Below are 27743 nucleotides of genomic sequence, written 5' to 3'. Positions count from 1 at the left end.
CTGCAGTGCAAATCTTCAATTTTTCAGCTGTAGACACAGAGAAAAGGTTATACACTACCCAAATGTGGCATTGTGATTGAGACCTAAATAGTCCCAACAGTGTTACCTTTTTCACATGTGATACTGCTAAATAAAAATGATTTAAAAAGTTTGTGTGATTCATTGTTCCTGCCTCATAGTAGCATCTCACAATTTTAATTTAGGAATAGTGTCCTGATGGTTGGTGGTAGGGTGGGATTGTTCCTCTGTTTTTTCCAGAATTGTTAGCCAAGATCTTCTTAACTTTGCTGTTGCACACCACTGGTGATAATTTTTAATAGCTACAGACCCTATACAGATGCCTTTTAGCTACACTTTGGCAGGGTACCAGATCACTACATTTTCAGTGCAGTTTTCCGATGGGATTTTTCATTGAGTCCACAGTGTAAAATCTTAATTTAGCCTAATCCTCCTTAGTGTCTATGAGTTATAGAAAACTTATTTAAAGTAGTGTTAGAAGCCTTAATAAAATCGAAACATATGTATACACTACTCTGTTTCCAAACTTGAGGGCCGTTGCCTTTTCAAAGAAATAAAATGCTTTTAGTTTTCTGTGTGATGTGTTTTTAGCAAGTCTATTTTTGTCTTCTCCTAATTTGGCAGGGATGAAGAGGAGTTCTTGCACGTAGTCTGGTTAGTTGTTCTAGAGGCCTTTAATTCTTCATGCATCTTCCTTTAGGGTTTTAGAAATAGCCTTTGAAAAAAAGCATACAGCTTTCTTTGGCTTTTTTGAGATCTTGCATGCAAGTTTCCCAGATAGTCAATTTTCAAGTAAGCAGGGTGACCAACAGGCCTAGAGGTGTGAAAATATCCAGCTTAGACCCAACTGCCCTTCAGCATGCCTGTTCCTTCCCTACGACAGGCTAAGAGCTTTACCCCTCACATTTGCGTTTTTGATAAACGGTAGGTCATAGTCGATTTTTTAGTGGATACTCATACAAAAGGATCATTACATACTTCAGTTGTCTTGATGTCCATACTGGATGCTTTTCCTTTTTGTTCAATAGTAAACCTCTTTTCTCCTCAGTATTCTTTTTACCATAGTTTGTATGGCAGTGGCACAGTTCTGCTGCACCCTACTGATACCTGTCTTTGCAGGCATCTGTACTTAGTGATATGACCAATTTTGTCATATGTTTCCTTCTCATCTCCAGGGGCTGAAAGTTCAGAGAATGGTTCTCTAAACTTGGATAACTCTTTAGCCATCACCATAGAAGATAACATCATCCTTTCAAGATCTAGCAGCCTATGAGAATTTTGTAGGTTATAAACAAAAAGCCTTCCAGTCTCCGTGCAGAGAAACTTACAGTAGATTGGAGCTGGTTGCATAGGTATCTATTAATCTGTGGTCTCCTGGGACTTAATACGTACAATCCAAGAGAAAGTTTTTCTGTGAGTCCCCCTCAGCGTTCTTTGGTCTGCATCCCTTCTGTGTTAGGCTGTTGATTCTCTGCATTATTCAAAAGTAAAATGTCACTCTGACCTACCACAAACTATGTTACCAGAACAGCAGAATAAATCAGAGCATAATGTTTCTTACAGTTTGCAAAATTTGTATTATGCACTGTAAATTGAAGGAGTAATGACCTGCCTCTCTGGTTTTAGGCACAACTCTGTCAGTCACAAGCAACATTGTACATTTTTCTCTCCCTGAAATGGGTATCAACATCAGCAGTGTAAACGACTTGCTTATAATTTGAAAAATGTATATGTATTTGTTTCCCTAGAAACCTATGTAGTTCCTGAGTTTTTTGTTGTTTGCTGTTTCAGCATATAAATCTCGTCTATTATCTCTTTATTTCCAGGAGCTTTTCAGTCTGTCCATATAAAGGTGCTTCAGGATACTGTAGAGCTAGACATAAATGAATAGCCAAGATCTACCATTTTTTCTTACAGTCATTGTGTCTCTCACATTTGTCAGTCGTAGTATGTGGTTAGTGAATGAAGGGTGAGTTATTCTATTTACAGTATGAGCAGTGTAGTGTCACTGTATTTCCGTTCCTAGCTGTGTCATTATCAGTACAGCTGAAAACAACACAAGTTTGTTAAATAAATCACATGGGTTTACTTCACAAGTCATAATAAATTTCACCTTATAAGTCCACGCTTGCTACTGCAAGGTTCACACAACTAATATGTGCATTCACATGCATTTCTTTGTTCAGCTGTAATTACCAAAAACAGAGGTTTGGGTGAAAAAGAAGTCAAACTTCTGATCCTTCATTTGGTCCTTTAAATGCATTTTGAATCAATTAAATCAGTGTAATTCTAGAAATTACAGTGTAATTTCTAGAAACACAATTTACTTTTTGTTCCCATGAAAATGCCTCATTTGTTTTTTCGATGTACAGATGATGATGATTTGTAACTGAGAGAGCAAAAAATTATATTTTTTTAAGGCTAGTAAGAAGAAAAGGTACCCTTGAACTCCCAGCAGTCTTGTTCATCTCAGAGGTGCACTGTCTGTTGGAAAGTGTCCTTATGTGTTTCTAATGCTCAGAAGAGCTCTTATTCATAGGCTGCTTTGACAAATCGCTCTGCATTTTAAAAAGCTGCTTCCAACACTCTTCTTCAATGATCATAAGGTTATAGGTCCAAGTTTTGACTTGTCCATGTGAAATAAGGCACCTGCTGAAATGATAAAGCACAATGCTTGTTGCAGACCCTTTTACAGGAGAGTGCTGTGAGTTGTTTCCACAGTTGCTAACTAAAATCATCATGGCCCTGAAGAATAACAGGAAAAAGTGTTGAGAGGCAGAATATAAAAATGGTCACAAAAAAGGCAGTGGAGAGAAAACATGGATTCACAAAAAGAACAGTCAAAGGCCAAGGGTGAGGATTGAGACAGAGAAAATAATTAGTGCAAGCTTAGTAAATGAGGAGGGAATTATGAGGATCTCAACTCTGGAAATATGTAGGGAAAATTAGTATCTCCCAGTGAGGAGGAGGGTAAATATAATAAAACAATGCATGACAAACTGAAAAAAGCATGTATCAGGTTAAAGCATAAATGGCAGAACGTGATTCTTCCATCTCAGATGCAATATGAGAAATGTGGATGCCAGATAGAGTTTCATTTATCCAGGATAACTGGTTTTAGAAACCCAGGGACTGAAGTTGTGTTTTGATAGTACCACAAAAACAAGGGAACTGGCTTTGGTAATAGGCTGAATGTACAGGGGCTTAGAGGGGGGGTTGATGTTGGGGTGCTTTAACCTCTTTCTTGCTCTGCAACTAGAAGAATTGTGCTTTTTCTTGTGGACTTCTCTCTATGTTATTACTTAGCTATAAGGTCTGTGGCTTATAATTCTGAGTTTCTGCTGTCTGGCCCTAAACAGGTGCTTGTATGGTTGGGTTTTTTTCTCTCCAATTATATAGAAGTAATTATTTATTCATTGTTTTCATTAAACTTTAATAAATACATGAGAGATGAGCTCACATTTTGCTTGAGACATATTAGTAACTCCTTTACATCTTCATCTGCTTGAAGATAACAGATGAAATGAAGGCTACTACTGGAAATTAAGGCTATAAATTTACAGGTAGGGATTTCAGTCTAATCAATATTTTGCTTATAATGATAACAATCTTATGAAATACGTTGGCTGTAAGATGAAGAATCAATGTTTGGACGTAAAAAACAGGTGTCAAGTTTGACAGTGACATTGCTGTCAGTATCTGGAGGAGAGTGGATTAAGTCATCAAGCAGAGCAGTAGTTCTGTCAAATACAATATGTGAGAAACTAATGAAAAAGTTAGAAGCAGTGGTTCTTGCTTATGAGCGATTTCTTCAATAATATGTTCATCTATTTTTGGTTTTATCTTACATCCCTTCTCCCTCTCTTTTCTTTCAAGTTGCAATTAGGAACACAAAGTAAGTTCTCTCTACTTCAGTCAGTCTCTTCTGTATTGTGTTCTGAGAGCTGAATTTCTTTAATTATGGCATAAGGAAAGCAGTGCATTGTGTTTCAATGTTCCTAACAGTTACTACTTGAAAGAGAACCAGAGCTATGTGGTCATGCAAACAAACACTCCAAGATTAAAAAAAAATGTTGAGAGACAGAAAAGAACACAGATAGGATAAATCTAAACACATTTCTTCATCAAACCCACAAGCACTAACAGGAAAAAAGAGTTCTAAACATGTAATTTGCAATCAAAGATAAGAACAAGTGTTGTATTAAATTAAGTAGGAAGCTTGCCTCCAGTGCATCAGAAAGCTCTGATTCTGCAGTCTATTTTCCTGTACTACTTCAATTTTACCTGTCTACCAGGAGGCATTTTAGCAGAGAGGAAGAGGCTGAATAAAACACCTTTGCTCTTAGTTACACCTCCTGAGCTTTGGAAACAGTTCAGATAACATGCTGAAAGCACACCGGCTGATGAAAAAATACTGTTTATAATTATGCTAGTATAGAAATAATGGCATCATTTTGGAAAAGGGCCTCCAAATTCTCTAGGTCTTTTGCAGGTCTAGTGATGTGGAGAGTTCAGGTCTGGCACCAAGTAACAGTGGTCGTTTTAGGTCAGCTGCTCACATTACACTGGGAGTCGCTCACCTTTGGAGCTGTCTTTCCATCACTTGAGAAGTCTCACTTCCTCTCTCCTCCTGTGACAACAAGAGCAACTCCATCACTACCAGCTCCCAGTGTTGCCAGTTGCATCAGCTGCTGCTACAACTCTCATCTACAAATTGTGGGATATATCAACACCATGCTGTTTCTCTATGAACAGTTAGAAGATGTCAGTCATGCTCCCAGCTTACAACCAGCATGTCTGTGCACTTGCAGTGCCTTGAAGCAGGCACACTTGACCTTTAATTCTAATTACACCCTTTTAGTGACTAAACCACACCGGATATTTTAGCAGAATTCTTCATGAAAAAGCAGAGCAAGATGTAATATATGTGCAGAGCTGCTCTCTGCCTGAAACTCCACGTTACCTGAGAAAAAGAGCTGGCCTGGGACCCGGAGTTACAGTATCCCTGTCTTTTAAATGAACATGAAACTACTGTCTACTTTCCTCATCTAAACTGCAGATAAAGGAGAAGCTTTTGCTAAAGATGCTGTGTCTTTGTACAGACCTTCAGTTAGGCCCCCAATTCACCTTATTTCATAATGATGTTATTTCGTAATAGTATCTTAGCTGAAAACAAAGCCGTGAGGCTTTTTAGCAATTCTCATGTTGTTTCTCTAGGTATCATTGGCTAGTCAGTGGACTGCTGGGGGAAGCTCTACAATGGACTGAAAAGAAAGAATATGCTCATATTTCCATGCCTTCTAGAAAGAGAAATCAGTGTATTCCAGAAATTGTATTTTCCTGATAAATGCCTTCAAAGTAAATGTTGTGCATAGGGAATGAATACTGCATTCAGTTATTGTAGCTTTATGGCATTAGCTGCAAGCGGTGATAATGTCCTTTCAATGCTCTACTTAGACTTCCTGGAGAACCTAGACATCCATAGTGAAATCTTAGGCTTCAGCATTCTTTGATCATTGCTGTTTCATTTTCCAGTAGGGTGATCTGTAAAGTTAATGTCCGTCTTTTATCACATGTGGAAGCCATATGATTCACATAGATTAAATCTTTTGCCCAGTGGATAAATGTGGATCTGATATTTCATCTCAGAGTGGATATTAAGAACTGAACAAACTCCTCTTTGCCAGCCTTCTACCTTTCAGGAAAATGACCAAGGAAAACTGTCATGTTCACAGAAGTTGAATTGCTCTGTGAAAATGTCATGACAGATTGTAAGACTAAATTTGTCATCAGTCTGGTAGAACAGGCTCATTGCTTGACAATCACAACAGCCTAGTTGCCATATGGATTTATGAGGCCTGTGCTGCATGCATACCAAATCCTTGGGTTACTGTTGGTTTCCTGACAAAGTTACCAAAAAATTAGATTGGAGCATTTATTTACAAGCCAGGAATATCACTAGCACCAAATCTACTATGAATCCATTTGCTAGGAGTCACAAACTTGCCAAAGACGGCAAGTCAGCAAAGCTCAAGAGGACTAGAGAAAATGTTTTCCCAGGCAGAGATGTCTCCAGATTGTGTTTATAGTCTAAATCAACTGCCAATGTTCTTTCTTCAGTAAGGGGAAGGTAGATCTGTGCAGGCTTCTTGCTATTCCTAGAGATGGGCACTGTAGTAAATGCTTTGATTTGATAGGCAATGCCTTCCTGATTTTGTTGAAAGAATAAACCAGTGATGCATAATAGCATAGACAAATTGTATTACTCCCGAAAACACTAAAATTAATGGATAAACCAGAAACTGTAGGCTCAAGCCTTTGGTCACCACATATTAAATACTTGTGCATTATTTTGAATGGAAGCATTTCTCAGATATAGTGCAGAGTAGCTGTTCTGTATCACAGGGTATACCTAGCTAGGTTTTAAGGCATAAAACCTTCTTCATGTACTTTTAGGATTTTACAAAACATCCAAAACGTACCACAGAAATCATAAAAACTTTCTGTTTTGTGAGATCTATGTAGTCATCAAATAATTAATGACAGGGGCTGCTGACTGTGTTTAATCACACAAGATACTGGTATGAAAGATTAAAGAACCCTCATATGGAGAAAAGAGAAAACATTAAGTGAAAATATGTGCTTAACAGAAAAAAGTGAAATGAGTTGAAAAATGTTTGAAATGTACTGCTTTTTTTTAACATTCTAGTGCCTCAGGTCTGCTGTATCAGTGTAGCACAAGGACCTCTAGTCCTCCATCTTCTTACTTTACAACTAGCAGGTGAACAGTCTGTGGGCACCTTGCAGATACCCTAGGCAATATGCTTCGCTTAGCTTTGTAACATTGTAATTTGTCTTTTGTTGAAAGGATAGATTTATTTCCTTTGCACTCACATGGCCGATTCTGCCCCTGGATGTGTACATTAGGTATCAGGCTGCCTGACCAAAAATGACAGTGTGTTTTATTATAGGCAATGTTTTACTATAGTGCAAGATTGAAATGTTAGCCTGTGGTCACAAGGTGAGCCATTTGCCATCTAATGAAGTTGTTTTTGTTTTGGATGCAAGTGAAGCAGATGCTTTTTAGAAAGCAGAGTCAGTTGTAAAAGGAACGGAAACCTTAAAAATTACCAGGTACACTTTTCCCTATGCCTCAAGCCATGAAGGTTTGATTTATACAAAGGACTTTGGCTCTTCTTCCACCTCAGATATTGCATTATAAAAGTTAAGTTTTCTATTTCCACAACATTACTGAAAAAATACTTCATCTAGGAAAACAAGCTCAAAGTGAAATGCCATGACCATTCACATCATAAACAAGTGTATAGATTGTGCTATCCGTATACTTTTGTGATTGGAATAATTGCTAAGTAAAAGTGGTAATTAAAGTTCTTTTTTCTTTCCTTTTTTTTCTAATTTTTCATGGTCCTTCTGTGTAGAAAACTTTTCTCTCCTCTGGAATGTTACCAGCAGCTTCCATTCCTCAAACTTCAGCCTTGTCTTTGCTGCTGTTTAAGTTCTGCTCAACAGCAAGGATGCTCTCCTGTAAGTGCTCAAAGCTGTGTAAGCTGCCCTTTCCTCCCCAGCACTTGGGAATGTCTTCTTCTGCCATTGCAGCTTTTCTGACCAGTTGTGCCTGGACTGCCAAGGACTGGCTGTGATCTGCAGTCTGCAGTGACTTAGGACAGTTCTGTAGACCAGCTGTCACATGAAGAGCTCAATTTTTTTCACCAGACATGCTTATCTATAAACATCTCATATGAGATCACAGCCATAAACTTGATGGGAGTCAAGAACATGAATCCTGTATTTTGTGAAATTGTGCTTATAGTAAAAAGAGTGTTTTGTTCTGACCTAAGTCCTGATAGTACTCCCTCTTTGCTTTTCTCCAGTTTGCATCTTCGTGAAGTGTGTGATTTTTCTCTACTTTCTTTCCATAACTTCTATAATGATCCACTGCTATTTAAACCAGAAAGCCGGCTATTTATGAGCTATTTTTGTCTATTTTCAAGAAAGCAAATGATACTAAATTTTTAAATACATCTTTTTTTATATTACTTAATAATTGGGTTCAAGATAAAAATTAATGTACTGACATTGCTTTACTTAAATTTTGGATATGTGGATGTATTTTAAAGTGAAACAGCAATCATTAGTGTTACCATATGGACTGCCAGACTTAAATGCATATAAAAATATATTTACACAGGAGTGAGATATCTGCAGATAACTGTTAAATTTCTCTCCTGGTAAGACAAACAGCTACATCTAAATCTAAAAGTAATATATAAGGCGTACACAAGATAACCACAAGAGAGCTGAAATGGATTCCAGCATTGTTTGTGCAATTCTGCAGCTTTATTGAGAAACAATAAAATTCTTTTAATTCTTGTAATTAAATAAAGGAACTTGGCATTTTTAGTGATGTCTGTGATACTGTTTTGCATTTTTGTGTCTGTTATGTTTTCATAATGGCATTTGTATGTACAGTGATCTTTATAATGATTACTGGGTGTTATTTGGGGAGCTCTCTATTAGTGGTTTTGGTAGATTGCCTTCAGAATGTTTCAGAAGCTCTTCTTCATTCTTCCATTAAAAGAAATGGAGAAAGTTTAAACCAGCTATTAGAATTTTTTTTCAGGATATTTCAGACTGTGCCTTAGGCAAGAATAAAATATTTTATATATATATCTAGAACAGCTGTCATGCACATACTTCTTTTGTCTCCATAGTATTGCTGTATTCATTTTGCTGTCCATATGTTTCCCTCTTGACTTAAGAGATAGTTTTCCTGATCATTACGTAGAACTGTTTCTGTTTTTAAAAATTGAAATGAGTTGGAAATTCTTTTGAATCAAATGGGTTTATTTGTTTTAATTTTAAATAGCTTTTCAGTTGCACTGAGAGCAAAATTGTTTCAACAACATGCAGTCATGTAGGTAATCGTATGACCTGCTGAACATGTTGTAAAAAATAACCTAGCTGTAGTTGCAAACATTAGGCTTTACCTTTATCAAGAGATTCTAGCAACATCATAAACAACAGAATTGAATCTTGAGTCATTTGTTCATGCCATTGGAAACTGTACATGGAAATACTGCCTTATTTTATGTGAATTCATGGGGAATACTTTTGTATGGACCATGATTAATACCTATGAAGCTGCCAGAAGCATCCTAGGGTTTGTACTGCCAGTTGTGACTCACTTCTTCTATGTGTTTTAATCTTGTTACTGCAAATTTATCTATAGAAAATTTGGATAAGTGATTTGACATAGAATTGTAAAAATGTATGCTTTAGACTTCCCTCTGCTAGAAAGCAAAATCACCATAATAATAGGTTCAGATTTTAAGCTTTTTGTTTGTGGTTGTAAAGCCCTCTTACAAATATGTGCGGTGGCATTGCACAGCATGTATAAACACTACCTGGTTTGGGCTTTCGCCTATAGCGTTGACATGTAGTGCTTCCCTCCAGTGACAGGTGGCATTCTGAGCCAAAGCCTGATTCAAGTAATCAACCTTTGTCTTTATTCAGCTGCTTTTTCATATGCCCTGAATCTGCTAAGTTAAACAGTCAGCTAGTACCAAGAAGAGACTTTCTGATGAGACATTTGGGACTTCTACTTCTTATCAGGGAGTCCGGTTAACTCGAAGATTTCACTAAACATCTCTGCATGCTGTAGGAATAACCAAAGGTTTCCAGCATCCTTGAGGTCCCTCATTATCCAATTACATGTCTGTCTGTGGTAGACCCCCTATGCTTCCTTTAGGCAGCTGAGAATAGCTGAAGCCTTTCTTCCATTCTCCACTTCCTGCTGCATTTTGCCAAGGGCAGTGGAGAGAAATGAAGAAAACCAAAAGTGTGTTCTCCTATTCGTGTCAGCCAGCAGCTTTTACTACACCTGTCACTCAAAAGACAAGACAGCAAGGCTGGAAGTCCTTGGGATGCAGCTAAAGCATAGGACATGTAATATTGGGCATATGCACAGGGATACATGATAGTGCTGTGGTGAACATCTCTCCCAGGGCATTTGCATGCTCAAACAGAGCCCTAAGTGGGAAGTATGATATCCTGAATATTGATAGGAGGTCAAACTTAAATGCTCCGGTCTCTTGGTGTTAGTGAAAGTGTTGTATTTTGACTTTTGGTGACAATTGTGTATTTGATGGAAAACTTAGGAACACATGAGACTTGTCTTTATTAACCTTTTTCACCTACCAGGAGTATGTCATCCACATTCCTGTTCAATTAAGGCAAAACTTAAGGCCTTTGCTAACTTGCTTTCGCTAATGGGCCTCAGGTATGCCTGGGAGCGTTTAAGGTCTCCTTGCTGTAGGTAGGATCCCCCATCCAGGGATCCTGTGCACCATGTGAGCCTGTGGGGAATTGCTGTTTGCAGCATGCTGGAAAGGGCAGAGGATACGTATCTTCTGAACTTGCAAATCTTTCTTCAGTGCATTGGGCTACAGAAGTTTTGCTATGACAGCTGCATGTCATAGCTGTGCAGTGGCTGAGTTCACTCATGAATTCAGAGAGAAAACTGCACTTGGGCTTGCAGAAACATTTTTCTTTTATTTTAGCTCATAATTGAAACCAGATTTTCTCCAGGGATAGTCTTGCCATATTGAACAACTGTAACACTTCCAAGAATCTATCTTTTTTGCTATTGGCAGAAGCCAATGTTGTAAGTTTCAGATCAGTGAGTTAAATCAAGAATGCTTTTGTACCGTGCTAAACATTATTATAAAAATTGGCACTGAAGTGGTTCCTTGCTGTTGCCTGCTGAGTTTTTTCTTCGGTTGTAAGCAAGGACTGCACTATGAGGGACCAGTCCCTCCAACCTCTGTTCACTTATACTCTTTATGGTAGTATTAGATGTTCAGTTCAGTTTGTTGAAAGGGCTGAAGTGAACTTATATACTTCTGAGCTGTCATGTCAGCACCCTCTGCTTTAACTCTTAAAAGAATGATTTTTTTATGGTTTTGGTGGTGTGGTATTTTCCCAGTTAGGAGCCACTCTTGTATTAGAATACTTGTAAATATGAATTAAGGTAGTGAAATCTTCATTTAAATACAGGGAAGGAAAATTCTAGTCAAAATATTCTCAGACATCTAACAGTAATTTGCTTTAAGGCTTCTTGAAAGTTCTGTCCATGGAAACTCCCTGTTTAATTTAATTCTTAATTAAAATCATTATTCTGTGGCATATCTAGCTAATTGTTTAGCAAGAGTAAAAAAGTCTCTGTCTTAATAATTTTCCAGACTTAACGAGCTGTAGTTATCGGAAGAAAGATGTTCTTTCTTGGGTAGTTCCTTTTCATATGTCTTGAGTAGTCTTTTGTAATTTTAAAAAATAATATTGTTTTAATTACCATGGTTACATGCTGCTAGTGCTGATACAATTTAAAACGATTGCTTTCTGCTCAAATACTTAATGCAGTGTGAATTCATCAGAAATTAAACACAAAAAAATTTCTATAGTGCTTGTCTATTTTAGGCTGCTATCTGTGGAGGCCTTGATACTGTGTTCTTTATTCAGGGAACACTCACTGTACCTGAATACAACTGAGAATACTCGAAATACCAAACCAATCTGTGGTGGGCTGACCTTGGCTGGCTCTGGCTGCCCGACACTTTGCTCTCTCAATGCCCCTCCTCAGCAAGATGAGGGACAAAATAAGATGGAAAAGGTCATGGATCAAGGTAAAGAGAAGGAGATCACTTACCAATCACCATCAGAGGCAAAACAGACTCAACTTGGGAAAAATGAGTATGATTTTTTGTGATTTGAAATAGACTTGAGTAGTGAGAAACAAAGACAGATTGAAACAGTGAGATAACCCATCCTCAGAGCTGTGTCCTGCAGTGTGTTGGTTGGAGCCAGCTGGAGCCTGGCATCTCCCCGCAGAGGCTTCCTTACAGCCCCTCTGCCAGTGCCTGGGCAGCTGCATCCAGGACACCATCCCAACTCACCTGTGTCATGGTTTAGGAAAGGTCCTCCCCAGTTTAGTGCCCCCACCAAGACTTTCCGAAACCAGACATGCCTTCTGCACTTTCCTACTCCAGGGATGGAGTTGAGAATTGGAGGCACAAAAGGTGAAAATCACGTAGTCGTATGGATTGGTGAGTGCCCTCAGCAGTGGAATAGCTGGAGACACCCTGACCTTCATGTTGCTTTTCTTTCAGTTTTCAGAGAATACTGAAACAGTAACAGTATCTCCTTCCTATGTAACACCAGTTGAGGAGTAGCTGAGGAAACTGAGGTTATTTAACCTGGGTAAAAAGATGCTCAGTGGGGACATTATCACTCTTCAGCTGAAATGAGGTTGTAGGGAGGTGGATATCAGTCCCTTCTCCCAGGTAACAAGTGACTGGATGATAGGTAATGGCCTCAGGTTGCTCCAGGGAAGATTCGTATTGAGTATCAGGAAAAACAAAAATCACGGAAGGGATTCTCAAGCACTGGAAAAGGCTGCCCAGGGAAGTGATGGAGTTTCCATCCCCAGAGGTATTTAGAGGACGTGTAGATGCGGCACTTGGGGACAGTGTTTAGTGGTGGGCTTGGCAGTGCTCTGGTTAGTGGTTGGACTCAGTGATCTTAAAGGTCTTCTCCAAACTTAACATTTCTATGATTCTATTCCATGATTCTATAAATATCAAAGTACTTTGCAAACAGAGGATTTAGTTACTCAAATTGGAGGTATTGAAAGGGATTTCTATGATCTTACAGTGACAAGTACCTAAGTCAGAAACTGAGCTGAGGTTTCAAATTCTCCAGTACAAGGATCTTTCCACTAAAACTTATCACTGTGGATAATACTGATCCACACAGACTTTAGCTGGTGGATTGGGTCAAGCAAACAAGTTTTTGTTGACTTCAAAGCTCTGTCATTTTGTCTTTCTCTGAGTTTTTTTTCCATTTTGTCTGTGTGGTTTACCTTTGAGATCCAGTCAGGAAAGCCTCACAGGAGTGTTTCCATCTGCTCTGCAGTGGTGCCGCCTGACTTCAAGTGCTGTGTGCAGTTTCGGGCACCGTGATGTAAGAAAGACATTGAGCTATTAGAGAGTGTCCAAAGGAGAGCCACAAGGATCGGGAAGGACCTGGAGGGGAAGCCATAGGAGGATCAGCTGGGGTCACTTGGTCTGTTCAGCCTAGAGGAGCCTGAGGGGAGACCTCACTGCAGTTACAGCTTCCTCATGAGGGGAAGGGGAGGGGCGGGCACTGATCTCTGCTCTGTGGTGAACAGTGACAGGACCTGAGGGAATGGCCTGAAGTTGTGTCAGGGGAGGTTTAGGTTGGACATGAGGAAAAAGTTCTCCAGTGAAAGGGTGGTTGGGCACTGGAAGAGGCTTCCCAGGGAAGTGGTCACAGCACCAGCCTGACAGAGTTCAAGAAGCATTTGAACAATGCTCTCAAGCACACAGTGTGATTCCTGGGGTGTCCTGTGCAGGGCCAGGAATTGGACTAGATGATCTTTCTGGGTTCCTTCAAACTCTATGATTCTATGATCTAGTACAGCAAGATCAGTTAATATTTAAAATACCTTATTAATGGCCACTTTCTGTTTTTGTAGATTACCTATTGGAAATGGAGTTCTGAATTTCACAGTCCTGATTACAAGTCAATGAAATTATTTGTTCCTACAAATACCATTTAAAATGCAGTTGTGCTACTGGCAGGCTTAAATAAACAAAGCAGATACTGAGTTGTCAGGAAATTTCTAGTTTAAGTTGGTTATATATTATATGAATATTTCTAGATTTTGTGTGCATATGTATACTGAATCCAGCAAACCATTTTTATTTGCATGTAGATTACTGACAAAAAAATAAGCATCATCATAATTCAAGATTATTAATAGACGGCCCCTGCACCATTCTGCAAATGCAAAAGCAGCAGCTCTTCTGTTGTCACCTTCTCATTTGGTTCAATTATGAGTTAAAATAACTGCTTATATTTTCTATCGTGAAAATGCAAATTTTGATACTTAAAATGTATGGTTTATATCTTTCTGAATATTTCCTATTTTCTAAATACAAACTGTGTTAAAGCTTTCTTTTCATTTTTAAATAAGGACATCTCTGTGACTATTCATTGACCTAAAACTCTGGGAACTGCTGATTTTGAACTGTTGTAGGTGCTTGTTGCTTTTTATAGGTTTGGATTTTTATGATTTTTTGCTTCCTCTTTACTCTCTTCCCAGTTCTGCTAGGAAAAGCATGCTGAAAGATTAAAGCTTGAGCACTTCACAACTCTTTGTAACTCTCTGTAATTTATTACCCTGAATTTTTCAGTTTCATAATTGTGATGAAGACAGGGCAAAGCCAGCAATGGGACATTTCTGTGCTTGGAAGAAAACTGTATGATTTATAACAGATGTCATCAATTTATAAATTCGTATTAGAGTAACTTACAAATAGTGACTGTATAGTACTTGTTTATTATTTCTTTGTGTATGACCTTTTTCAGCATAGGAATTATTTTCCATTTGTTCAGTTCAATTGGAAAAAACAATGCTTAATGGACTTTGAATCCTGAGTCATTGGTGATAGAATTAGATAGTTTTCAGATTTATTTAATTGCTGTCATATGCAGTTCTGTAATTTGTCACACCAGCTTATACCTGGTGCACTTTTCTTGTTTTCCTTGAGCTGTGGGGTAAAACTGTGATCCAGGGCTCCTGCGTGGTCTGCAGAGTGATCTGGTTCTGTCTCAACAGTAAAGCAACTGCCTGTCTTGGACCAGTGAAACTGTAATCTAGTCCTGGCCCCTCTCCTTTGCTCATGTTCACAGGTACTTTAGCAACCTCCCATAACCTCTGCTTTCCTGAATATTTGATGGCTGCTTTGTGCTCTTCCATGTCAGTTATGGTTCTGGCATAAATGCACAGGTTCCATTTGACAGGACCAAGTTTAGAGGAGGCGAAGGAAGCAAAAGGACATAGCCAAATGCAAAGTGACCTGTAGTGTTTAAAGCAAGGGATGCTGGAGGCAACAGAGGGAAATGTAGTCCTGATAAATGATTAATCTTTAAGACTACAGAAAGGAGATAAACAAAACAGGCTCAAGATCATGTGTGGAAATAAAGCATGGTTTAAAGGAAATAACACAGGCTTGACTAATCTGTGATACACATTACACAAAAGCATATTTATTTTCTTATTTTCTTCTTTATCCCATGCTTGTGTTTGTTTGCCCCTACTCTTTTTGTCAGTAGATCATACATTTCTGTATTGAGGCAGATATCAAATTCCCAGGTATATACATTTTTGTGGGAATCTTACGACTGTTAAATCCTATGAAGAATTAACTTTGAAGCAGTTTACCAGTACACACCTTTTTCTCAGATGTTCTCTCTTCTTCTCCACTGGCAGTTTATTTCCTTATTAAAATGTATCAGAAACAATGATGGTTTCTTCTGTGTTCTGTGCTTCAGTATAACAATACAAATTCCCTTCACCAGCAAGCATAGTTTCTAATGTTTACTTTTTACGGGGAGTGGCATAGCAAAGAAGACTGGTGGTAAATAGCTTCTTGATCTGTCACAGGAAAATTCAAAGAAATCTAGCAGAGAAGGAGCAATGTGTGGGATTTCTTGAAGTATTTTCTAGATACAGCAGGAGAAAAAGTTTGAATATATTCAACCAAAAAACCAAGAGTGTATCTTCTTAATGTAGGTACTTATCAGAACCTTTAATTTACAAAATACTATGTATAGTTCAATGTTGCAACTGATATTGAAGCCAAATGTTTCAGTTAGTGACAGTATCAAAGACAAAGATGGCATTTGAGATTGTAGGTAAAAAACCAAATTACTCAGTAGCTAGTAACTACACAGATTTGGATGAAGCTCCTGTAGAAGTCCTGAGGATGGACTTAACATGAGGACATGTATCCAGACTGAGTGGCACATACATAGGAGATTCTTTCAGGAAATGAGTCTTGTCACAAATTAAACAGATGATCTTATCAACTTTACAGTACTTACATGTTTATAGTCATTAGCACATGATAGTGTAGTAGGAAGACAGAATATTCTGTTCCCCTTTGATGTGTATATAAGTTCAAAGCTTCTTTTACCAGTTGTTACAGAGAATCTGATTCATTTATCAGGTTTATGCATTTGAGAGATGTTTGTCAGAACTGATCTCATTGTACATCGTTTGGTTAAGGTTGATTGCACATGTCAGATTAGAAAGAATGGTAAATACTCTTTTTAGATGAGTAACATTGATTGGTGGCATTTTCTCATCCACGTAGATTTATATGACCATGTTGTCCTGTCATCTAGGTTCAATCTAGGTTCTGTTTTCAATCCCCATTTAACTACCACCGCTGGTCGTAACAGCTCTGAAATGATGTGATTTGTCAGTGGCAATAGCCCACACTGATAACCAGAACACGCTGCTACATCTTACTCTGACTGATCTGTGAAACAGCTTTGCCCATTTATTCTTTTGCACAACGTAATAAACCATCTCTGGACTTCTGCTTTCAGGGCAGGTATTGAACAGCTGAAACCTTCACCAATTTACAGAGTGGTTTATCTTTTCTCCAGTTGGCTTCAGGGGTAACTCAAGCAGCTGTACCATAAAACGTAAGGAGTTTGAGCATGCTGGTCTGTCACACAGCAGAATGACAGTGTATGCTTTGCCTTTAATACTAGTCACAGTCAGAAGGTGATTGGGGCACTGTAACAAATACATGTATTTTATTAGTGTATGAAGAGAATGATTTACCATCTTACAATATCCTAGATGTATTCTAGCCATTTCTAGGGAAACGGGCTAGAAAAATGGATTCTTCCCTCACACTAGAACTTCTGAATGTTTACAATGTCTGAAAGTCTGTGCCAGCTTCTGAAGAGTGCCACAGGTGTGGAGGTACCTATCTGCCTAAATGTGTCTGTGTCAGATCGGCAGATAATGACATTTGCTGTGTTAAAAAAACATGGAGAAATGATAAAAAGGACAATAATGACGCTGTAAAGCAGTCATGTGGTAACTCAGTCAAAGGGGTAAATGCCTGTGATACATTCCATTGAGAGGGACAGTATATGCAACACAGCTCATTTGACTTCAATTTTCCTCAAAGTGATCTTTCTGATCCAGTATCTACCAAAGGTAGATCTACCAAAGGTAACATCTATAAAAAATAGGCACTTTATTTGCCATCTTACCATGGTAATTCTTCCGAGAGTTATTTGTCACCACCTTTTAATACTTGTTGATTTACTTATTCATGGCAGTTCCCGGGGTGAAGTTGGGATAAATTGTTACTGCCATATGTGTGAAGGGGAAAGTATATGTCTGCACTCCTTATTTTTCATTTCTCAGTTAGATGTGTGCTTTCTTCATGCAAAAGAAAGAAAACCTTAAGAACACATGCTTGTCTGTCTTTCAAACTCTGTAGAATTAGCTTGTCATGAAATGTAAAACTAATGTGTAGTTGTAAAAACCACTGCCAGCATTTTCCTCACTAGTGGCTGATGGCTAAGAAGATTTAGAAATGAAAGGGGTTATTATAAAGTGATTACTGAATAGCTAGGTATGTCATTTTAAACAAGCAACTAAAAATCTGTATTGCAGATTTGGAATGTAATCTTGTTTGTATCATTCATACTTAAAATCTGATTTTGATTGTGGAGGAGTAATCATCTAATGTAGGTAATTTGACGAAAATATATCAAATGATGTTTTTCTTTCATTCCTTATTTAAATGTATTAGAATTTAAATGATTTACCATTGAGAGTATACCTATAAAATGACAACATAAAAAAATATTAGATTCAATTTACATTGGTTCAGATTGAAATTTTGCTGTAAAGTGAAACATTCATATCAGCCCTCTCATGAAAGAAAAATGCTATATAGAAACCAACACTTTAAAATGTTACTACCTTTAAAAAGATGTAATAGATGATTAGAAGGGTGTTATTGGTGATTAGACCAATATATTTTGCAACTGTGAATGTCAGCCTGAAGACATAGGAATACGTGTAGCCATGAATTGGAGAAGAGGTAAAAAGTTAAGGAAACTTCTGGTGTGATTTTATCACTCATTCATGTTTCTGTATCAAGTTCTTGTAACAATATATTACTAAAAGCTTAAATCCAGTGCCTGATCTGGTTTCAAGCAACAGCTACACTTATTTTTTGTAAGCAGTGAGCGGATGCCTTAGATGTTTATTAGAATTTGCCTTCCATGAATCTTCTATAATTGGCTAAATATTATGGTTCTCTCCCAAGAGGTACTGTATCTTAGCTTGTGTTTCATCTAGAAATATCACAGAAAAAATTACCTTAGTGATGGGGTGATACTAGTATTTAGGATCCTTCCTGGAAAAAGTAAACCTCTGCTATATCTCACATTTGAATTTGCGAAGTGAGTGAGGATTCAAGCTGGCTCATTCTAAGAACTTGGCCTATTCATTTTGTTGCTGTGAGCTGTAAGTCAGTATTTTATTGTTTTCTGAGCTCCCACATTTTGGAACTAACCTCTTCTGGCCACAAAGTACGGGGGGAAAAAAAAGGCACTTTTCAGTGCTGTGTTCTAATGGGTTAGAAATGAGGCTGAGAATTGGGATTTCATGGCTTTTGCTGATGCACTGCCACCTTCAGCAAGTAATTAATTTCTTTTGAGTTTCAGTTTCTTTGGATATGAACTAGGAGAACATGCTTTTGTCATACCTGATATAGATACATAAGGTTTAACTTTTACACAGCACTCAAAATATATAATAAAATCAGTGGAAGCATGGTCTTGCATCTGGTTCCACGCTGAAGAATGGTGTTAGGTGTAATCTTCCTGGCAGCAGGGTAGTTTGGGAGATGCTGGCTTTTCTCTTTCACCTGGTAGCCTGTTGGCATCTCGACCAGGAAATAGAGGCTGAGTATGAGCACATGCTCTAAATGTGAATCTTCCAGTTCTCAGATGATGGGAAGTGGTTTAGTACAGAGAAGGAAAACTTTCTGTGGTGGGGGGCCCTGAGATTTTTTTTTTGCCTCAGTCTAGTCCTGTTGATACCTTCTGTCCATTGTGACACTGTGGATGCTGAACATGATAGTCAAGGTTCTGGGGGAATTGTGTGCAGGAGGCTTATTCCTGCTTCTCAATGCTCTTAAGTCTGCAATAATGGGGAAGGGTGCAGAGGGATCCCTGCAGGCTACTGCTCAAAGCTAGTATGCTAACTTTAGGGTATATACATCCTTCTGTTCATCTTCTTTCACTGGCATTGTGACTTGGAAGTCAAATTAATTTAATTGAAAAAATATAATTTAAAATAAGACAATCTTTTTTAAAATAATACAATTAAAAGGAAGCCATTTTGCCAGAATTTGTGCAAACAAAGTCTAGTTTTCAGCACATTTTATATATATGAAAACTGGATTAGTCCTTCCTCTGTGGCATTGCAGGTGACTACCATTTCAGTTTTTCTGTCTCATAGTTCTTTCTTTCATTAGCGCTGAAACTCTGCAGGTCTTGCATCCCAACATTTTTTAAAGTGTCAGGGAGTATGTTTAGAAGACTGATAGAAGTGCTGCTTTTCTGTGGGAGGCATCTGGTTTTGCAGAAGTAGGAATGTATTCTTTTGGAAATGTTATTAATGTTAATAAATGTTAGTAATATGAAATATTGGTAAGAATTTTAAATACCATAATTTGGAGTCTTTCCAGGAGATGCTGGGTATCTTCTGTGGTCTTTTGCATTTACCTAAATAACCTTAGTAACTGTTGCTATCAATTTCCATAGCTGCTCCATGACAGGAAGCAGAGATATTTCATATGACACCAGTATTTCACTAATTTACAATTATTCTTTGCTGGTTTTCAACATTTTTGGTTGTTTCCTGAACATGCTGTGTTCTTAGATGAGTAGGATGACCAACCTCTAATGTGCTGCTCTTAACTCAAAGGTTGTTTCTGGATCTTCAACAGTTTTGTGCGCACTGGCAGCTTAGTCTTTGTTTTCACTTTAGAATAGTGGGACTCAGCAGTACAATCACACCACCATCATCATATTAGGATTTTGATTCTGTTCATGAGTCATTTGTCCCTTTGTTTCTTTGTTTGCCTTCTTTTTGTTTGATTCCTTTCTTTTATAACCCAAATAATGGACAGTATGAAAAATCATGTGGGTAAAGTATTCCTTTTCTTCCTCTAATCCTAACTACAAAGCAGTTCTTTATATTAACAAATCTGACTGAAATAAAAATGTGTCAAAAAACTGTGAAATTGCACCATCCAAAATCTTGCCCATTGTTTCTTTCCTCAACTGCATTCTGCAGTTTTAGGCAAACTGGAATTCGAAAAAAACATGATCTGTTATCACATCAGAGAAATCACGTGGTTTTTTGAGCAAAGAAAGGCTCTTTTTGAACTTCAATCTGTTGTTGAAGAACTCAGATAAAGAATAATTACAGTATAAAATTGACTCCATCGCAGTTGAATGTGATCTTTTACAAAACTGTCTTACCAAGTTTGCAAACAACCTCAAATTGTTAGTAGTCATGTGTAGATTAGATTTGAAATCAAACAAGGACAAGCCAAACAAGTAAATTATTTTTCGTGTATTCTTGTTTGCGTTGACTATAGATGTATACAATTGTGGAGATTTGTTTTCTAGAAACAAACCAAATATTGTTACTTTGATAGCAGCTGGCTCACAAGCCATGTTTTCTGTTCCTCTGTAGGTGGTCTCCATCACTGCAGCGTGCAAGTTCCTTGCAGGCATTTATGAAATTGTGTGTGACACCGTCAGATACTGATGCTAGAGTCCTGTGGCTCCCACTTCACTCAGAGGGAATTGATGTGAAAAGATGTTAAGTGATTTGAACAAGACTGCTTAGGCAATCTGTGAAGCAGTCTTTACATTTAATTATCATTATTAACTATTGTGTTTTAAAAAGCTGCTTTGGGGATAATAACTTAAATATTCAGTTTTCATCTTAAATTTATTTTCTTGTTCTGTCTATCCCTTACTTCCTGTGAAAGGACAGTAGAGTCCAATCTGGACTCTATTCCAAGTCCAAGAGTTGTTGTGTAGATAAACTCCACTAATAGTTTGCATAGACAAGAAAAAAATTCTTAATTCCTATTGTTAGGTGCCTTTCAAATAGTATCTAGCACATACCAGATGTCTGCAGCTACTGGAGTGCCGTGGAGTGGCAGAAAATCACCATGCCATTCCTTTCTTGTTCTTAATTCAGTAGGTCTGTGCAGTCTGTGATGAAAAGACAAAACTTGCAGTCCTGAGTTTTCATTCTAAATCCAGGTTTTGATGATCAACGACAGGATGCTAAAAATACACCTAAATGTCTCTGTGGTTTTGAAATTGAGTTTCTGAAAAAGCATTGTACCTGTGGTAAAAGGTATAGTGTGAAGTTGCAGAGAAATGAGCTGTGAATTGCAGCTGTGGTGGAAATTGATCCTGTCTGTCATTCTGTGCTCCTTATTCTCAGGAAAACAGAGTGGAGCAGAAAAGGAGCCAAGATCACCGATTAAATGGGATGCTAAAGTGCCAGGGGCTAGAACCGGGCTTGCTGGTCCCTCAGGTCAGAGCTGCAACTCTCAGAATTCACTGCCTGATTCCCTGCTGAAGCTGGCAGAAGGAGAGCAGTAGGAAAAATGCTGCAGGCACCAGCAGGGGAATGGGTAAGAACTACCTGGCTAAGCTTCAGGCTTGACAGGCAGTGTGGTCCTTTGGGAGGACAACCTCTTCTCTTACGAATTGGGAGGCCTCATTTTCCCCATTTGCTTCATGATTTGTGCCAGTAAGGCATAAGAAAATAGCTGGAGTACTGAGGAGCAACAGGGGCTCAGTTCACTCGGAAGACTGTAGTGGTTGGAGAGGTGTAACCTCTGCAGGTGGGCGTTTACCAAGTAAGGAGGAGGCAAGGGCTCAGCAAATAGCTCTCGTGCTGTGAAGTACATATGTTGTAATACAGTCGGTATGGTGTGTTAAGCTCCTTATTCTTTTTCTGCTCTAAAAGGTGTGATTTCAGCTGTGATCAGCATTGTGAAATGACACCTCTCTGTTTAGCTGTCACCTACCTTACGTGGTGCAAGGTACGAAGAGCAGACCGTGGCTGGGATGACAGCCTTCCACTACCGCAGGGACAGTTAGCGCAAGTTTCATGGGCACAGTAGCAGCATCTCTGAGGGATGCCTACTTTTTCACTCATTGGGAACTCACCATGGGAAAGTGATAAATCCTGTAGAAAATAAAATCAGCTAAATGAAGTCATCATGCTGTAATAATTAATTCAGCTTTCCCTTTTAAATCATAGTCATTAGCTGTCATTCTTTTAGTGCTGCTTAACAGTTTTCTTTCCCCAAGTATCCTGTGTCCTTGCTGGGGAAAAGCATATACCTTCCAGTGCATTGGAAGTGATGTACTGTGCTCTCAGAACCATATTGCATTAAAGATAGATAGCTAGCTAGATAGATAGATAATTAGAACTTGTTTTCTCATTGTTAGGGTGGTCAATTGGAATAGGTTGCCCAGAGAGGTGTTGGGAATGACCATCCCTAGAGGTGCTTAAGAGGCATCTGGATCTGGCACTGGGTGATATGGTTTAGTAGTTTAGAGGTTACAGTGACAGTGCCATGTTGACAGGTGGACTTGATGATCTTAAAGATCTCTTCCAATCTTGATGATTCTGTGATTCTATTCTATGAAATACTTCCTCTGGTGTATACAGTGATACCTCCAGAGAAGTTTGGTGCTAACTTGATCAAATGGACACTTCCTTTTCTATCCTTTGTTGCACTAACTGCTATTTTTCAGGGCTGTTTTGAGCCATATGGCTTTTTTTAATCCCAAAATTTTGTTGTTGCCTTAGCCTTTTTTTTTCTGGTTTAAAGTAGCACTGTTAAAACCCTCATTAATGAGAGGGTTCATTAGGGCCCTATTAGTTGCATAATCTCTGAATGAATGGTAGGAAAAATAGATAGGAGCTGTGTACCTATTTGATGCTATGGGTTACAGAGTCAAGTCAGGAGCCAAAGCAACCAGGGTATTCGCCTTGTCCAATGAGCTTTGTCCTGTGAACTTCAGGGGAAGTTGTATTGTCTCCATCCTTTACAATCTAAACTCTTTTTTCCCTTGTCTGTTTTGTTGGAGGTGAAAATGTATCTGTCATTCTCACAGATTTAACTTGAGGGCTAACTTGTACTTTTTATTAAAGTAACATGACATAAGAATACCTTCCTTCTGGGCAGAAATCATGGATAGGTTTTTATCCAGATATTTTGTACAGCCAATCAGTTTCAGTTTTAAAATGCTATGAATTAGTTTTATGTCTATAATAAAATGATTTCTCAGCTCCCCTGTGAATTTTCTGATGTGCCCACTGTGGAACTATGCAGGCTGTTCCATATTCTTGCAGCCAGGAGCTTTTTTCAATTGTTTAATGTTGTATGTCAGGGTCACCTCAATTTTGTTGGTTTTCTATTTCTATTCAGCCCATTCAGATACAATTACAGTTACACAATGCCTCTCAGATGTCCTTTGCTATTCATCATCTCATCTAAAAGAAAAAATTCTTAGAAACTGAAATGAAATTAAAAAAACAAAACAGGAAAATCATTTTCCGTGAAGTTTATGTCTGAACTACACAGAAGTAAATGTTTAGGAAGTTACGGAGTCTGTATGCCAGTCCTTGAGATTTGATTCATATTAATTTTAATTGTTGTAGCAGTAGAAATGTGTCAAAGCCCCCAGATGCCAGAATTCTTAGCTGAGATGCCTGAGCATGGAAGCAGATAAATGGCTTTACAGCAATTTATTCTTGCTGGGGACATTTTTGCCTCTCAGTCAAGTCACTAGAAAGAAGACTGGAATTAGAAGTCGGTTTGTTTTGCCTTATTCTCACCAATTGCCAAATATTCTGTACTGGTGATCAACATTGTATGACAGTGAAAATGAATTGTAAAAAATTTTAAAAAGCAGCTGGATGATTTGAAAGGGGGAAAAAATACCCTGCTTTGTAGATGATAGAACAAGCAATTTCTTAACACCTTTTCTTCAAGGAGCTGAGATGAATAACATCTTTGAACAAATATTTCATGCATGCAGGGATTACATTAGAAAGTAAGAAGATGAAATCCTGTGTAAATTGTTTAGAACATTCCTAGTGAAGACATGTTGATTAACAAACATAAAAGGGGGAAGATGCATATTAATTTGTTTACGTGTAAGAGGCTTCTAACTCATTAAAAGTCTTCTAAGTGTTTAACTAGTGAAGCAATGGATAAAACCTGACATTGTCTTTAATCTTTTTGAGGACTCAAATATGAAAAAACACAGATTATTGCTAAATATGTATAATAGCTTTGTTAATGACAGTGTTTTGAAAATGGGGGGGGGTGTCAGCTCAGTGGTTCTGCTGTAATATGGTGGAAATTTTAATTCACTCTTCTATCACAATTGCTGTGACCAGTAGGATTGAAGAAAATCTAACTTCATCAACCACAGTCTTTGGTGCTTGTGTATAGATTTTGATCGTTTTGATTGATGACTCGTTTTCAACTGGGAGATCTCTGGAAAGGCACAGATGCAGGAGAATATCTTGTTTATTTTGTATCTTTGCTAAACCACTACAACAAACTGAGGTATTTGCACTAGTAACAGCTAATGTTTTTGTGGGAAAAAACCCTATGGTCTATTTTAAAGAAATTGGAATATTAACGTAATGTCCTAGACAAATAGAGATTGAGTAATTGCATTCAGTCTAACTTAAAAACAAATGAATAAGAAATAGCTGAAGAACCATCTAGCCTTTGTATAAACAGTCCTGCAAGAAAATTAACGTGTATTTGCAAGTTTTCTCTGAAATCACATTTTCTTTTTAGATCTTGTTCTGTGCAGGTTTTTGCTCTAAAAGTGTTAACACAAATAATTTGTGCGAAAGAAATTGGACATGCTTACTTTTTCCATGCAACAGGTAAAAAAGTGTCATTTCAACTGTACCATGCAATTTGAGTCGAAGAATAAAAACTTTATTTAGTGTTTTGCTTGCTCTTCATTTTTCATCAAAGACAATTCTCACTCTTTTCTCCATTTTTCCCCATTTTTTCAGAGCCTATACTTCTATTATACTGTGATTCTATAAAGCATTGGATTTCTGTTTCTGCTTATCTGTCATATTTGTAGAACTGTATAACCTCTTACTTGGCACATCACTGTTAAAATCTGAATAAGTAATAACAGCAGAATTATGTTGGTAATTTTGCAGATCCCATGCGTGGGCCACAAAGACTGGAGGTTGTGGAGATCAAATCTAGACAGATCACTGTTTGCTGGGAGCCATTTGGATATAATGTCACACGTTGCCATCGGTACAACCTCACAGTGCATTACCGCTACCAGGCTGGAGGGCAGGAGCAAGTGAGAGAGGAAGTCAGCTGGGATACAGAAAGTTCACATCCCCAGCACACAATTACTAATCTATCACCATACACAAATGTCAGCATCAAATTAGTATTGATGAATCCTGAAGGACGGAAAGAAAGCCAAGAACTTGTAGTGCAAACTGATGAAGATGGTGAGTTGTTGTATTTACATATATATGGTACACAACCTGATAGCATAATTTTCTATGTAAGTGCACATTCTGCTTTCACTAAAATTTGTAACAGATTTTCCACCAACTTCACCAATTTTAATGAAGCTCCATTATTACAGTGATCTTTCACATAACCTATAACATCCCACATAGTTAATCACTTCATCATTAAACTTGTAACTTCTGATTGGTCTATGTTCTGCCTCTCTAAAGTTCCAGTATCTGTTTGAAGAAATTTCAGGTGATTTTCAGCAGTATTCTCATGTAAGCTCCTCTGCTGAGTGATGTGCTCAGCACTAAATATTTGTTCTTGATTTGTGGTTTCAGTTTCTCTGTCTTTGGCTTTCTAACCACTGGACACTGTTAGTTGCTTATTCACACTATATTTCATATACAGGCATTTAAATATACAGATAGTCCCTTCCTTTTAATAATTTTCAACTCACATGGGGTTTTCATGTCTCTTTTTTTTAAACTTGTTTCATTTTGAGTAATAATAAATATAGTAAGTAATAAATAATGTAATTTGCTAATGTCTTTTCTGAGCAGAGACAGTAGAATTGGGTAACGTGTCTCTTCAATGCTCTAATAATATTGCATGAAAAGGTTATACCATCCTCCCAAGTCTTCTGTGATATTATTTTGATTACACATGCAGAGAGTTTATTGGAGGTCTCTTAGCTACAATACCAAAATGGGACTTCCTTGTTGAATTGGTCATGCACCAGGAATCAGTTTCACCTTTCCAGAATACTCTGTGCTGATATATAGCCCCTTAGTTCCCTCTACAAGTGTACCTTAGTTTTTTTGACCTTGGTTTTGCTGTTTTAAACGCATACAGTTAAAAGGAACCTTATCAAATGACTGGCATTGCTTTATATAACAGATCTGCCCTCTTTCCATTTTTATCATCTGCAATCTGAACAGGAATGGATTTGTATTTTCTTCCAGATCAATGACAGATTTACTTTAAACATGTTGGAAATATTTCTAATGAAACCTGCGGCAATGATGAGCTTCTTTTATAATAAATACTTGAAGTCTGTCATTTAAGCTTATTAAATTATTTAATACATGCTGTATTGGTTTTATGTAGTACTAATTTCTAATCAAAATATATGAGGGAATAAATGAAACTATTTAGGAATATATAGCTACTAATGCAACAGATTCAACAAGGCATAGCTAACAAAAAGAAATGTTTAATTAGAATTAATTGTGCTGTCACGCTCTAAATTTAATTTGGTTCAGTTGTAGGATGACAACACTAGAGAGCTTGGGGATGTTTATGTGTTTTATCTAAAGTTTCTTATTCCTGGCCCTCTGGAACTTCATTTTATTTCAGGACCTATTAAAAACTAGCATCCGTGTCTGAGAGAATACCTTGAAAAAAATTACAACTTTTTAGCATATGGTGTACATTCAGTGAAGTATGTAAGTCTGAATGTAAAACAACAGAGTATACTGACCCAAATAATCATCATCATTTTTCAAATCACACAATCATGTTTGCTGCAAGGGACTTTGAGAGCTCATTTAGTCCAACCTTCTGCTCAGAAAAGATCAAGTGATAGCAGATTGCTCAAGGCCTTGTACAGTAGAGTTTGAGTACATCTCTAGGTGACCTCTGCCAGTGTTTGAACCCCTCTTTGTGGCTCAGCTGCTCAGAGTTTGTGACCTTCAGATAATTTGAGAGGTTACCATAGTGATTTGCTCTACTTCCAGCCTATTTACACTGTATTACATTCCTCTTCCTTTACACATAAATCATGAACCTCATGATTCCAAATGAGTTTTGCCAGTTCTCTCCTATTTGGAAACAAGTTTGGTGCCCAGAATTAAGGTTGCCCTAAAGGTGTCATTTTATCGGTGCACACAGGGCTGGTAAGCCAGTTCAGAAACCATCACCTGTGTCCATGGAGCATCCACTTAGTGGAGCAAAGAACTCTGTGGAGAGCTATGGAGAGGTGACAACAAAGTCTTAAACCTTGTAAACTCCAATACCAACAGCACAGAACAGTAGGAAGTTCTACCAGATGTGTAGAGGAAGTTCCGTACCAGAAGTGTCAACAAGAAGGAGTCACCAAATGTCTTGCTTGCAGATCTTTCTCTTCTTTAACTGTTTGGGGAAATTTCAGTAAGGGATCTGAGAAGTTAT

General features: G+C 37.9%; 1 protein-coding gene across 11 annotated transcripts in view; it reads left to right on the top strand.

Moving 5' to 3' along the window:
* PTPRM (protein tyrosine phosphatase receptor type M) overlaps nt 1–27743 on the top strand; it is a 460837-nt gene that overhangs the window by 205561 nt on the left and 227533 nt on the right. For all 11 annotated transcript variants that reach the window (XM_048289399.1, XM_048289394.1, XM_048289392.1 and 8 more), the window contains exon 8: nt 25256–25564. In XM_048289399.1, coding sequence (XP_048145356.1) covers nt 25256–25564 — 309 coding nt within the window. The remainder of the gene's footprint in view (nt 1–25255; nt 25565–27743) is intronic.

The sequence above is a fragment of the Corvus hawaiiensis genome, chromosome 30, assembly GCF_020740725.1.
Source record: "Corvus hawaiiensis isolate bCorHaw1 chromosome 30, bCorHaw1.pri.cur, whole genome shotgun sequence".
Taxonomy (NCBI): domain Eukaryota; kingdom Metazoa; phylum Chordata; class Aves; order Passeriformes; family Corvidae; genus Corvus; species Corvus hawaiiensis.
Note: the sequence above shows the minus strand (reverse complement) of the source record. Positions and strands in the feature narration are given on the sequence as shown.